This window comes from Metopolophium dirhodum, chromosome 2, assembly GCF_019925205.1.
Source record: "Metopolophium dirhodum isolate CAU chromosome 2, ASM1992520v1, whole genome shotgun sequence".
Lineage (NCBI taxonomy): Eukaryota > Metazoa > Arthropoda > Insecta > Hemiptera > Aphididae > Metopolophium > Metopolophium dirhodum.
Genome location: NC_083561.1, coordinates 17688324 through 17704442, shown reverse-complemented (window position 1 = coordinate 17704442; position 16119 = coordinate 17688324). Strand labels below are relative to the sequence as shown.

The 16119-nt window shown below is 26.4% G+C and overlaps 1 protein-coding gene across 3 annotated transcripts in view; it reads left to right on the top strand.

Moving 5' to 3' along the window:
- LOC132938507 (ankyrin-repeat and fibronectin type III domain-containing 1) overlaps nucleotides 1–16119 on the top strand; it is a 160279-nt gene that overhangs the window by 21849 nt on the left and 122311 nt on the right. For 2 of the 3 annotated variants that reach the window (XM_061005378.1, XM_061005377.1), the window contains exon 3: nucleotides 8548–8672. The exons of the other annotated variant lie outside the window; for it this stretch is intronic. In XM_061005378.1, the coding sequence (XP_060861361.1) occupies nucleotides 8548–8672 (125 nt within the window). The remainder of the gene's footprint in view (nucleotides 1–8547; nucleotides 8673–16119) is intronic. 3 annotated transcript variants of the gene reach the window in all.

Sequence of the window (16119 nt, the reverse complement as noted above, 5' to 3'; positions counted from 1 at the left end):
TTATTATTTTTCTTGAGCAATAAAGCAAAGATAGTATTTAATATTAAAAATAATAAGATTAACTTTCACATTAAAATTATAATAAAATGTGATATTTAAGATTATAATATATTAAGTAATTTATATGACACATTGGCTTTTAAACGCTAATGTTAACCATTTGAGTGATTAATAATGATAAGAGATAATACGTTTTTGAACATAAACATAATATTATAATAATGATTTTTAAATATTTTATAGAAAAATGTGTAAGTGTGTTGTAATCTAAAGATTAATTTATTTACACTGTTCGTAAAAGTATTTGTAGAACAACTATGTAAAATATAAGTGCAGTGAATAAAGCTATTTCCCAAGGTCAGTTTTGTTTAGTACCAAACTTACTTAAATGGATAATTTGTGCGTCAACCATTGTGTTATTTCTTAGCAAAAAAAAAAAAAATACACGATTCTGGAATCGAATGAAATATACTTGTGTTTACAAAACTTTTTCGATTATTGTGTTATAAACTGTTGAATTATATGTCAGCATTTACTACAAAATATAGATTACGAGTTTATCAGAGTTCTTCGTTGCCCTATTTATCTTAATATTAACACACAAGTTTAAGAACTAAGAAGTCTAAGTGTAAGCACTTGATTACTATATTCATAAGTAGTGCTTTTACTTCATGTGAAAGTTGGGATATGAATTATGGGTAATCCGTGGTCCTTGTAGTTAGGTAGATGGATTCCATAATACATAATAAATACATAAATGTTAAAGTTACAAATGGGAGGGGTGTAATAATTTATATTCTTGTAACTAAGAATTTATATACTTTAGAGTAAGTCAAAATTATTACACTCGCTATTGTTTAAAATGAGATGATATGTGAGTGGAAAGAGAAAAAACTCCAGTGGTAGTAAAATTTGTAATTTGCAATTTTTCATTTTAAAAATTGGTGATTCACTACTTATATTCGAATAGAAAATAAACGATGTAAAAAATAACATTAATCTGAACGGTTATTTTTAGATTCTGAGCGGAGCGATGAATGTATTGATTTTACAATGATGTGCAATGTGTGTTTTTTTAAATATTATTTTATCTAAGTCTTTGTACACGATAAGTACCTAGTCGAAATAATGCTTCGATTTTCAACAGTGAATTTGGTTGGAGCATTGATGAGGTCAAAATTTAAAATAAACAGTAGTTTACAAAAGCGCCCGGAAAAATAAAAAAAAATAATTTTTTTATGAACATTTAAAGTTCGATTTTTCACAAAATTTATTAACTATTTTGTGGTTAAAAATGTATAAAATGTTCAACTTTTATAGCTAAGGATTGAAAATTTAAAACAAGGTTCCACGTAAATAGGTTATAATATATAAATTACTTTATTCACAATAATATAATCAAACATACTTAGTAGTATCATAGGCTGACTGACCATCTTCGCTCAGAATCGTTTTTCTTATACAATGATATGATATCATTTAATTCAAATTTAACACCATCCATTACAGTGACCCACTTGTAACCTACTTTAAATCAGAGCGACACCCACTTTTTTTTATCTTATAATATAAAAAAATAATAAAAATAAGTGCAGTGTGGTCTAACATTTAAGTATTATTATAAATCATAATAAATGATTATTGTAATGCCATTAATAATTTTTCATTTAAAAAATATATAATATATTAATATGAAACAAACTTTTGACTTTCTTTGGATTGTACATATATCACTCCAAATAACGAGTAACGATTTAACGTTAATAATATTATACAATAATGGCATGCATAAACTATTTTAATTTATTATTAATCATTAATCATTTTATATACCATACAAGTATTACGTAAAGATGTTTTTGGGATGTGTTTATAACTATAAGAGAGATAATTTTTTGGTACTTAAAAATGTGCACGGTTATTGTTATTATAAAAATCAATAAATCTAAAACTATTTTAATTGAGTCTTTTGTCGTTGGAGTAAGCAATATTTTTAAGATAGTTTCATAACGATATAAATTAATACTTATATCTACTTAATATTATTTATATCATAAGTAAGATAATCAATGTTTTTAGAGTAGGTAACAGTGATAAATAGAATGATGATAATTACTAATACATCTTATTTATTTTTGTACAAATATTATGTAGGTGGGTACTTAATTATTCTCACGCATGTAAACATTAAAATTCTTAAATGTATGAGTAAGTTGAAAGTTGTTAAATAACAAGTTTATGTGTGAATAAGACTGTATTTACCCAATACAGGAATTAATAAAAGTTCTTCATGAAAACTACACCTTAAAACTTAAATACAAGGTTATTTGAACTTTTAGGGAAACATATTTTATATTGCGTTTATAACGTGAATTAAATGATCGTTACCATCAAATTAATAAAAATAAAAAATGTCGTAATATAGGTAACCTAACCTAACCTAACCTACTTGTGTACATAATAATATTCTATATTTCTATTTATTTTATAGTTCATCTAAATAGTAGGTTATTGGTATCAACTTTTAATTAACAGGCCAGCACGGGCAGCAATTCATTTTTTCCAAACGTTTTATATAAAAAAAGTTTATGTTTCTTCTGGAGATAAATGACGCGCTTTTAACTTTAAAATAAGAGAGTGGCGTAAAAGATTATGTGGCACAATAGTTTTACTAGTCACTGCGAAAGAGATAGCACACAATCAGCGTGTGAGCTCTGGTCTCTTATATTATATTGGTGCCGTCGTAGGTATACTTGGGATTTATTTCCGGAACATGGTCGCTGTCAGGCCCTTAAAGAAATCAACGGCTTCCGTTCTACGTTTTATTTTACACTATATGTAAAAGTGTGTATAATGCCGTGTATGCTATGTTTATTTGTTCTATAAATAAAAATACACTTATAGTCGTGTTAGCTGATACGTAAAAAAAAAAGTCGTAGGCATTAGTTTCTGTATAGATTTACTATAGAAGTAAAGAAAAAATGAGATTAATAGGTATGTTGAAAATATAAAACGAGCAATTGTTCAATATTAATTTGAATGGAACATTGTTTCGTAGTTCGTATACTTTGTATAAATAGTTGAAAACTAAAATCAACTAAAAAATCCAAATAATCCAAAGCCCATTATTTACATTATTATATATTATAAGAGTAGGTACATACCTATAATATAATAACTAGAATAAGAAAAAAAACAAATGTACATTTAATTTAAAAAAAAAAAACGATTGAGTATTATTATATGGCTGTAAATTTAATACTTATATTCCAACTATAATAATATGAATATTGAGCTAAGATCGTGTAGTAACTTGTCAATAGTCTTAACCATTATTTTTATCAAATACATTTACATTTTTTTATTATTATATGAATATAAATTGTGCGAATAAGCGTTATGTGATATATTTCTGGTGTGAAGTTTAAATTGGATGTTTTGATATTTTTTTTTTACAGAATCAAAACTCAATTATTTTATTCACAATAATAAAGTTGAAACAATAATCACTGAACTGTATTCCCAAGAACGTAAAAGAATATTAAAGAATATTACAATAATAATAATAATATAAATTTACTGTTTGACCAAGTATTTTTTGTATGTCACTAATTATATATTTTCTTTGTATAATTGGGGTTTCAAATTGTGTTTTTTGTTTTGATTGTATTTGACAATATACGTTTTTAAGCCCGAAAGCTTCTTGTTATGAAAATAATAACTTATTTCCATATTATAAACTTAGTGTTTGTACATATTTTGAATTACATTTAATCCATTATTATTTCTTGTGTTACACATGACGTATACGAAATTGAAATAAAAAAAGTATTCAATAATAATATATTATAAGTACATGAAATTGTGAAAACACTGCAAAATTTAATAAATCGAAAAATACACTTATTGGAAATTAGAAAGTTATTTGTATTTATTATTGAAAATACATACATGTGTATAATAATATGTGTGTAACTAGTGTTGTTTTCTTCATAAAGATGTAATGTAAAACTTAGTTGTCTTTTTTTTTAAATACTAATTCACTTGTCTTGTTATTTCAGTTTCTGAATCTTCCTCGTACATAAATATATTTCACTAGTTAAATGCTAGACACTAGTGACCGGTTATCAGTATGTATACGTACAATGTACATAGGTGCATACCTACCAATATAGGATATAAGGTACTGGAAAAGTACTAATTTTCTTCCAGTGGTTGAAACATCGTACATGAATTAATTATTTTGTATTTTTCTTGGAAAAAATATTTTTACTCCAAAAACCACCTATATATCATAGCAGTGTGCTTGATGACAATTTGAGTTGAATGTACTACTGTCAGAGGAGACAATCTGACGGAAAAGTCACGTTCGGAAATCAAATGTAAAGCGAATGAATTTTATAATTTTGTCACGTTTAAAGGCCGAAATGTATGTGTGTGTTGAAGAGAGAGAAAGAAAGGGAGAGAAAGAGAGAGACCATACACACATACACAGTGATAGAGTGGATAAACGTGGAAATCAATAGGTTAAATTTAATTACATACAAAAATAGGTAAAATTACGTTTACGCGAATACGTAGTAGGTATTTATAAATTAAATACATACGTGCATAGTAGTAGTAGGGTAGTTGTATAGTAGTAGTAGACTACATTTTGTGCACTCCATTTTACAGAGGGAGGCCGGTGGTTAATTGCAAACGTGAAAATGGTATAAAGGGACGTTCCCGTGTGAATTTGTGTCTAGCGAACATGAACGATAACAATATAACATTACGACAATGAAAATTATTGTATAATATGCGAAACACAACACAAAGCTGTGGTCTGAAATCACTTTTATGGTCGTATGGATTATAATTAATTATTTTTATTGCTATTATTTTGATTTACCTGTTAACAACTAACACATTTTATTTTATTTTACTTCCATCCTCAATCCGCGATGTTCGCATCTAAATTCGTATTACGGGGTTTTCTTTATAGTCGTTGACGTTGGTTACAACGCCCAGAATAATGAAAACTATTGTTTAATTTAACTATATAGTATAGTGGCGTCTACAAGACAGATATTTGAATAAAACAATATAATATTGTACATTTGTACAGCGCTCAAAGAAATAATTGCATAACATAATATGTTATTTTATCTGCAACTATTGTATAAAATACACAATGTTTATTAAGTTATTACAGCTGATATCAATAATTTGTCGGTAACATAATGTAAGACGTCCAAAAATATCCGACCACAGTACAAAACAGCATAACAAAAAATACAAACACAATATTGTTATAAATTATGTAATATGCACTTGAAGTAAATAAAATCTCTATAATATTTTATTTTTAGAATATTTAAGCTAGATTGAATTTAACTTTATCGGGAATAATGTGCATCCACAGTTAAATAATATTATGTTTTTGTTATAATGTTCTAGCCTGTGCGTTTTAACCTAACCTCACAGAATTCAACGGGTTGAATGGACCACACAAACCAAACGAAGTTATTAAATGTATACATAGGAACTGTTCGCATTCAATTTCTCGTCAGATACCGAATAATAGAGGCAAACGCTGTAATATTTAGTGAACTGTCACATTGCTAAATAAATGTACGGTCGTAACACACACTGGTTGTTAACTTTGGTAAGAATAGTGGAGGGCCGAGGGGGTTGTAACCTAACGCAATTCTTTTATTATTATTTTTTTTTATAAGCTTTTGTTTTATATTAAAAAAATAAATCTACGAAATTGGTAGCGTTATATATATTTACATGATTTTGGACAGGTTTCTTGCAATATTGTTTATCTTCTGTGATCCGTACATTACAAATACTTTATTTACTCACGCGAGTATTAACTGGTGCGGTCGCTGACATACTAAATTCAATTTAAACTGTTATAAAATCAATTGCCGACGATTAATAGTTTATTTTTTTATTTGTTTCGTTAGGATTTAGAATTTCTCAGAAATACTTGGCGTTTTATGTACGGTATTTTGTATAAGGAAAGTTTATTTAAAAAAAAAAAATGCGTTATACTAATTACCTATACGAAAATCATGTTTGCTGTCAGCCTTAAAATCCTGTAGTACATCACAATTTATTTACAAGCATATACATTAATAATAAATGTTTTAACTTTTTTTTTAATTAGAAAACATATTGTGTCATAGTATAAAGTGATTTGATACAGCAGCTGTTGCCATAATATTATAATATTTACATTATGTTAAAATATTAAATTATTATTTAAATACAATATTATGTTTGTGAATATTTTAGACCTTAACAACTATCAATTCCATATAGGTATATCGTATATAGCACATAAATATTTAACATAAAGTTGGTTTAGAAGTTTTTTAAAATTGAAAATTAAATCATACCAGCGGTGTTTCTAAGGATAGAATGCTTTCTATTTATATTACTTACCGTTGTTCGTCAGAGGTTTCATCTCTTTACTCTGTGATGGCATCAATAACAGCATACGTGACAAAACTCAAAAACACTTCTAAGTGCACATGATAAAAATATCTACTTTGGCGTGGAATTCAATGAGACATATTTGTTAGTCGTTGAAAAATCACTCGGTCAGCTAAAAAATATGTTATACAGAGCAAGTGTTAAAGATCGTTGTCTGTTAATTTTTGTTTTTTAAACCTATTGTGTTCGCATAATATTGAATTTATTTTTTATTATTTTTTTTTCTATTGTGTTGGCTCCTTTAAACACGATATATTAAAGTTGTTTCGATAAACAAGACAATATGTGGCAATAACGATTCAGTTAAGTCACAAGTCGAAACTTCACCATTGCACTAAACTTTATGAATAATATAAACCGTAACCATTTTGGTCAATATATCAAATGTCAATAAGTAATAACATAAGAAAAGTTCAACAATATACATTAGTAAGTCTGTGGTATTTTACGTAGATACATTTATTTATATGCTTATTATATTATAACCCTTATGGCTACATTATCTATCGTCTGAAAAATATTTCCATAGGAATTTGGTTTGTTAATATTTTCACTATGAATTATTAACCAACAAACTTAACCTAACCTTAATTACACAATTATTTTTGACTAATAAATATATCGATTATAGAGTAACTAAATGATACTGATATTATACTTGGAAGATAGAGTGGCATTAAAATCACTAAATAATTGCTATCTTAGACTGCCTTATTATTTTAATGGGTATATACATAATGTTTAAAAAGTTTAAAAGGTGAGCAAACAGATTAGTGGGGCAAGTGGCTTAACCACAACCAAGAAAATGAAACGATTATGTTTTTTAATTATTTCAATTAAACGGAACCGCAGTTTTCATGTGGCTTTGATATTTGGGAATAATTTTCATTCACCGAGTGCATAATTAAAAGGTTTTTATTGCAGCATTATGATTAGAATTTATTTCTAATTTAACATAATATTATAAAAGAAGAAAAAAATCTGGAAAATAGTAATTTATTTATTATACTAACTAAGATGTGATTCAAAAATGATTTTCTTAGTCTATACATTTTAATTTACGAAAAAATATATCATAGATTAACAATATAATAATGAACCGTGAACGAGACGATGACTGTATAGTAATATTAAATCAAGATTATTTGTCTAAAGTTAATAAAGTTAAACAGTTAGTAAGTGCCAACATTGTATTGATTAACAAAATAAATTGACAAATTTAACAAATTAAATTGTATCGATTTTTTTACACATGTGTTGGTATACCAATGTATAAGTGATATAATGTAATCAAAATAGTGTTGAAATAAATAATGTTGATTTAATTTAATAATGATACATTGTAATAAAATAAATAGTTATTAAATAATATTATGCCAGACTTACGTTTTATTATATTGTGATTGACAAAATTAAATCAACCATTTTACTATACCTTTATTCAGTACGACAATATAATATGTATAGATATTATTGCAATCGTATTGTTTATATAATAACTAGTTCAAGTGTTGCTTATACATTACAGAAAATACTGTATATAATATGCTATACATTACATTACATAATTTTATACATTTACATGCACACATTTATATTAATTTTATTCATATGATACACATATAAGGTGATTCATATTCCCTGATAATTTATTCAGTCAACTTTTGTTATTATGTTATACTCATTTTTTTTTTTGTTGAAATAGTTTCTTATCGGAAATTGATTTATATGGTAATTTGTACGTATGAAATATTTAAATTATTTAATGAATAGCTAAGTTTTCTAATCTTAAAATATTTTTAAATAAGAAACCACTTGTTCAATGCACTGGTATTTTCTGTAAAAATTAATAGTGAAAAATAAAAACCTAAATATCACTACCTATGAAAAGAAACTACGAAAGAAATAAATTCGTTTGCAAAAAATGTAGTGTGTAAAGTTCTTCCAAACGATAATAAAACCTTTTTCTGTATTCAAAATTACATAAAAAGTTTTTCAAAAAAATGAGTGTAGTATGTTTTAATGGATCACCTTGTATATATAATGTGTTTTTTCCCTCAGAGATAAAGAGGGACCACGTGGACAACAACCACCTCCGCTATTGCGATCGAGTACCTTGCCTGCCATTATTGTACCCGGCCTCAACATTTTACATGCTCAAATTGGACCAAATTCCACACCAAACGGTATAGTTTTTATTTCTTATTTATATGGTTTAAGTAGTGTTCACAAGTTCGATGATAGACTTATAAGTTGAAACACTATAGTTGTGCTATATAGCTATAGCACAACTATATATTTATATGTATTACATAACCTAGAAGATAAAGAAATAACTTATAAAAAAATAAAAAATAAAAAAATGTTGAGAGGTACTTATTGGTATTTTAGTTTATTATAATATTATATTTTATATTATTATGAATTATGATAGTTTACTTGCTTAAAAACGATACATTTTAGCATTCAAGAAGATATCAGTCAAATTGTACAGCGTTAACTTTTGACACTCATTTACTTTTTCTCTCTTCTCAGCAGTCACTGTCAATTTGAGTGAATTTTTAGCATATTTCATACGAACGCGGTATAGGTTTTTTTCATCCACTTTATTAATACAATAAATTATTATCACACGGCGGTATAGATAGGCAATTTTGCTACATTAGTGTCGTTATTACATTTTTACGGTGCCTCAAAACTATGGCATGTTAAAATACTTAAACTACGATATTAGTAATGTAATAGTGATTGAGCAGCAAGTGTGAGATAAAAGAGTGTGAGGTTGTTCAGGTGACAACTTCATTACCACAACCGTAATCAACACGGTCCCACTATTTTCACTCATTTGCCAGTGGAATGTCTGGTGTTCGAACACTTGCAGGACACTCGTTATACAATATTGAGCAATAATTTCTGACTTTCAGTTTGTATGTATATTAAAGGTACACTCGAGTGCACAATACAAGCAAATTCAAACAATATCGACAACTTTCTCGTCTTTATAATATCGTATTAAAATAATTGCATCAATGTTATTTATGAGCATAGTGTTAGTACTTAATAATTAATGTGATTAGAAATTTTTAACAATATAGATGATTGTAGTTCAAATTTAAAACTATTTAAAACTACTGTCGAAATAATTATTTTTCTCTTCATTAGCATTTTGATTTGTTATTATAATTGTCTAATATTTAGAATGATTTTTCAAATACGCAGTTTCTTATCTACTATTTTAATAATTACATTGATTTTCAAAGGAATAACTAAAATTATTTTTATTCGACTTATGACTTTTCGTTAATTAAAATTAATGAATAGTCGGGACATTATTTATTATTATTTTTTTTTGGTTTTGTACTTTTTTACTTATTCTGATGTAAAAGTTATTTTATTTTCACTTTTAACTTAACTGATATTCGTTTTTAAACTGTTTTTGATTCGATTTTATATTTTCAGTGATGCAAAGATTCCTATCAGTTTTACAATGATGTATAAAATGTATTATATTTCCCCGTAAGCAGTTTTCGAGCAGAAACATTGCTAAACAGTTATATAATATACCAAGTAAAAATCTACTTTGAAAGGTCGTTCTCCAATTTTTTAGTAACTTCTTTAAGTGTGATGGACAACTAACAAAAGTTAGCATACTAAACGTGATTTTCACTGAGCTTTTACTGAGGTTTTAACCCTAATTCATTCAGAATTGTGTTTCAAATGAAATTACTTGACATAACTTTTACATTTATTATCAGTTTAATCCCACTAACCTATCCCCAAGTGAGTGGAGAAAGACCAATGCACGCAGTATTGATGTATGTATCTTGTTCAGTGATATTATTAACTGCAATTAAATTAACTTTATTTTTTGATACAGTAGATCAAAATATGGAAAATCATACCCTTAGAAATTAAATGATGAATTATTATGTATTCTACTTACGAATTATTTCTAATTTATTACTTATTAGTTTTTAATCATTGGAAATCAGGATGACTTATTGGAGAGGATCTAAAAATTTAAAATAATTTAGTTTTTGCTTGATAAATGCGTGCATTAAATACGGGTTCTATCATCAGTAAAATTAGTCATTATAATAATAATTATATTAGCTTCCTTACCATATGTAACATTTATTATAATAACAGACTATAGTAACAACTCAAAATGTATAGTTTATCCGAGTCCATGACCAATGTTTAGTATACTGGATCAATACTGCAGGTTGTTCTGACATCTAACTAATGGTTTGTTCGATTTTGGTAATTTCATTAAACAGTTATTTATAACTGCGAACACCTGTGAATTCGTTTGGCTTAAAACTGTTCTCTGCTTTTACCGTTACCATGTTATTCTCACATTTATCAATTTTCGATTGTTAGGCGCCGAAACAAAAATAATAGTTTCACAATCAATTGAGATACATTATTATTAAAAATTCACTTTTCAGTTTTATCAAAGTATTAACCAAAGATATTTTTTTAAGAATTTTTTTCATTTTATAAAATGAATCAGTCAGAATAGTAAATATTTTTAAATATTCACTCAATATATAACTGAAAGTTCTAACCTTATATAATAGTTCGTACCTTATAAATGTATTTAGTTTTTAAGATTTTTGTTTTAATTCAGAAAATATTTTAAGAAAATAACTAAATAGGTTTGTAAATACAAAATACATATCATTTTAGTAGAGTTAATTTAAATGATATTTGTTCAGGAACAAAAAAGTGTAAACAGTGCATTGTGTCTTTTGTAGTTCTTACTGTTTGAAGTTATAATATCAGAAATAGTATAATATTGATATAACTATTGATTATTAATGAGGTTAATTTTTATTCGATCTATAAAAATAAAATATCGGACAAGTAGTTTACTAGTTATAAGTATTTTAAATATAAATGAGTGGAGTAGAAAATATATATGTTTTTATTAGGTATTTAAAATAATGAATGTCTTGAGTTAAATGAATCACCCGGTATATATTACTATTCCAGGAGAGTGATAGAATAATTAATTAAATTTTATTGGTTTAATTTATGAATTAATATAGGTAAATAATATGTTAAATTTTAAAATACATGGTATTGACATAGTTGTATACGTTTTAAAAGTGCCCATAGCTGCATTATATATATATCAACGAAGCTTTTGTTTCACACACACACACACACACACAACACACACGCACACACAACACACACACACACACACACACACACACACACACACACACACACACACACACACACACACACACACACACACACACACACACACACACATGTTTCTGATGCAAGTATACTTACTGGAATTCTTAAAAATAAAAAATAAAGCAATTGAAAATTTCTTTTTTTCATTTTCCAATTCAAAAACTTGAAAAGAAACTTTTACATTTACCACGGCTGTCGGATTCGTTTTTATCTTGGCCTAGATTTCGTGGACCCCTAGATGGGTTTTATACTCTGATATTCTATATGAATTTATTTTATTTTAAAAGATATACATATTTTTTGTTATTTTTATAGAATCGGATTTCATATAATTAATTTTATTATTACGATGAAAATATGATTGCATATTATCAAACCTAATAAATAGTTTTCCGAATTATTGATTTTATAAAAAAAAAATATTGCATGATGTTGTTATAAAGATAATAAACAGAAAGATATTTTTTTATAATTTTATTAAAGTTTAGTATCTTTAAAATAGATTATTTTAAAAAACAGTCGTTCATGTTTTTAAAATGTATAATACGTACTATGTATTCTAAATATATATGACTACCTATATAACTATATGAGGCGCAAATAATCATAACTTAATATTTTAATTAAATTTAATCCATTTATTAATTACTGTTTCACGATTAATCGTATACTATTCTGTGAACATATTATGTGATTACGATAAATTAATCATAGACTCTTATATTATAGAGACAATATTTTATTTGAAAATGTCCCATACACAATATATTATACCTACATCTCTGTAATCAATATAATTGATGTATGTACATTAAAAATTTAAATACAATATACCGTACAATGTGATATGTGCAGTGTGCAATGTGCATATTGAATATTATACCATAGTATCTATCTATTTACCCATATATTATGATTATGTTTTACGGTTTACGGTTTAAATGTGCATTTCGGGTATTGTCCACAATATCAGGGTAAAGTGAACAAGATCCGAAACTATTGGATTTATTGAATACATAATATTTGTAAACTATTTTTTTTTTTGTTTTTAAAATGCTTATTACTTATTTGGTATATTTATTATACTATTGTAAATGATTGAATAGGAATAAAGTTATTTTAGAAATATATAATTTTTTATAATTTATTGTATTAGTTTCTGAAAATAAAAACACATATTCTATAATTCTAAACATATTACCAGAAAAGGAAATATTTTTTTAGTTTCTTAAAACAATCAATAATCAATAGTATTTTAAGAAATTAAAAGTAGATGGTAAATTAATTTGATAGACGTGGAAAGGGAGTTGAATTGAGTGCAGAATGCTGGTTTATTATGGCCACATAACGGTACTACACTACTACTTCATTAAAGTTCTTTAATTAAGATCACATGGAACAAAGCATCAATAAATATAAGTAAAACATCTGATCTACATAATATTTTTGCTATTAAAGCATAAATTTACAACCTATTTTAGAAATTCACAGCGACTAAAATAAATGTGCGGCACGTTAACAATTATTTATAGAAAGCCATGCTACAATCAAAGGGCAAGGAAGCTTCAAAAGAGCCAATCATGCAGATATTTTTGATGGAAACGAATAATTTATTGTAAAACATGATCTGAAGCCTGAAGGTTTTGTATAAGATTCGTACAATTGATGAAGAATAGAGGCCACTATAATATTAAAAGATCACCACAAAAAGAAAATGTTTGAAAATTGCCTTTCATCGATCTAATTTCAAATTTAAGTTGTGAATAAATTAATATACTGAATACAAATCTGAAGAAATTCAACAAAATATTTTATCATACTTTCACAGTATAATATGTGAACAATAACTTTATGAACAATATTTTATATAATTATATTATAATATTATTGTTCAGTGAATTGATCGATTTATAGGTATATTTTTTAAAAATAATAATTAAATAAAAGTATTTTTATTTATTTATTTGTGAACGCGGGAGGATTTAACAATTAATAGTTGTGCAATTGAACTTTCTTAGGATTGCCTAGTGAGTGCAAAGTAAACGATCGTAAGGTTATGGGTACTCGTCTGTTCTATAATTCTGTCTAGTGCAACTGTAGTAGTTCTCGCATGCACCTGCGCATAACAATATATATTTTACTTTAAGTTTGATTATACTGTTTATTTGGTCGGTTAGAACTTGGAATAAAAAACCCATCTTTAAAGTAATAAGTAATAACCATGAACTGAAACAAAATGATAATATTTACAGATATTATTATACCCTATTTAATATTTAAAGCTTCACCGAGTTCACTTATTGGATGGCGAAAAAATATGATTATAATAGCTATTGCTATACATAGAGTTAGATTTTCATAAAACTATTATTATAGAGACAACGTGATTACAATATTAATTAAGTTTATTCTAATCTTTAATTATTATTTTTGTATCAAGAAATGTTATTATGCCATAAAAAAAAATATTAATGCGGTCGAAACCGTGCATTTTCCATGTTAACGATCGTTTATCTGGAAAAATAAATAAATTGTTTTCACGTTCAAAATGAAAAAGTCAAAATCCTTATTAAAAAGCCACGCATACAAAAAAAAAAAACAATAATGAAATGTCTTCTACTTATCTTGGAAAAGAGACTAGCGAATTAAAGTCTATTTTCAAAATTAAAATTAAACATCTGAAACAATGTTTTATAAATTTAATTAGTTTTTGGTACTTTTCATAATATAATATAGTCGTGCTAGAGAGAAAATGTTTGTGTGTTCACCGTTCAGTCAGTAACACGTTATGCGCAGGTGCGTGTGAAAACTACTACAGTTGCACAAGGGACGGAAACACAGCACAAACTAGTACCTACGTCCTACATATTATTATAACCTTATGATCGTTTACTTTACATCACCCTCGGCAATCCCGGGAAAGTTCAATTATTCCTATATTTCTAATATTGAACTCTTTAAAAATGGACCACATCCGACAGTTGTAACTTGTAGTAACCATTATATCACCGCAAACTAAAAATGATTAATGCTCGATAAATTATATTTTAATGATTAAATATTAATAGTCTAACAACGTTTAGTAGTGGTCTCTATAAGCCAAGAATAACTATAGTAAGTAATAATATTGTGAATGAGTTAATTTAACACGTACCTTTATTTTGAATGTAACTTGAATTCTGATTGAATGATTTCCTTCTATTAAAATATATTATACCTGTAAATTAATGAAAAGAGTCGTTAGTAAATTAATGCAGTCGGCACTGTAACTATTTTTCTAACAATTCACCGACCACAATGTTATCATTACCATTAGATGTTTCATGAAAATAAATAAAAAAACAACGTTCTATACTTCTATGGGAACTTAAAATTATATATTAAAAACAATATATTTGTATATTACCAGTTAAAACGCGTAGGTACTTAGCATTTGAAGGCATTTCTCTTATTTATCACAAAATTATTATTTAAATTTCAACGATAGTGTTTAAAATGATTTCATTAAGTTAAACGTCATTCGATGTGAGTTAAATAAAATTTATTACTCTATAATGCCATAATTTTTTTATAAGCTGGAGATGTTTTTTTTTTGCTTCTAAGTAAGTCAACGAAAACTTATAAACCAGCGTAATTAAATTATCTTATGGATGAATGAAATATAGTAATGAGGTCATAACAACACGTAATAGAAATAAAGTAAAAAAATATATTTATCACTTGTATCTTTCAATGTTGTCAATTATTCGCATTGGTGAATCGTAGTATACACTTATTAACTGAGTAATGATTTGTTTTTTTTGGCAGATAATAGTAATATATGGTATAGAAGAAGAACAATAATACAAATTTAATTTTAGAATGGCAAGATTCCGAAATGATCCTATTAATCACCAGATTTAGCCCATGTTGTATACAGGGTGATTCACCAAACATGTTCATAAAATAATACATTTCTTAAATTTACAATTTTTGGAATTTTTAAACATCCTACTTAAAGACAATATTTTCAAATTCCCGAGATTTGATGTAGTACTTAAGGGGTGTCCTGCGCCGATACAAACTTCTGTTTTCCAAATGAGAACCCTCTTTTTTAAATGTAAATTATTTAATGAATAATTTTTTTGAAAATTTTAATGTATTTGATTCAAAATTCAAACAAGGGGTGTTCTCATTTGAAAAAAACAAAAGTTTCTATCACCGCATGGCGCTCATTAAGTAACACACAAATCCCAAGAATTTGAAAATATGATCTTTAAGTTTGTTTAAACAAAGGAAACAATGGGGGTGAGCATGTAGGTGAATCATCCTGTATGAAATAGAAGCAAACTAACTGAGATGGACTAAAGTGAACATTTTTATAGTGTTCATATAAATATAATATATTATATAAGATATATAAGAATTTAGTAATCAAAA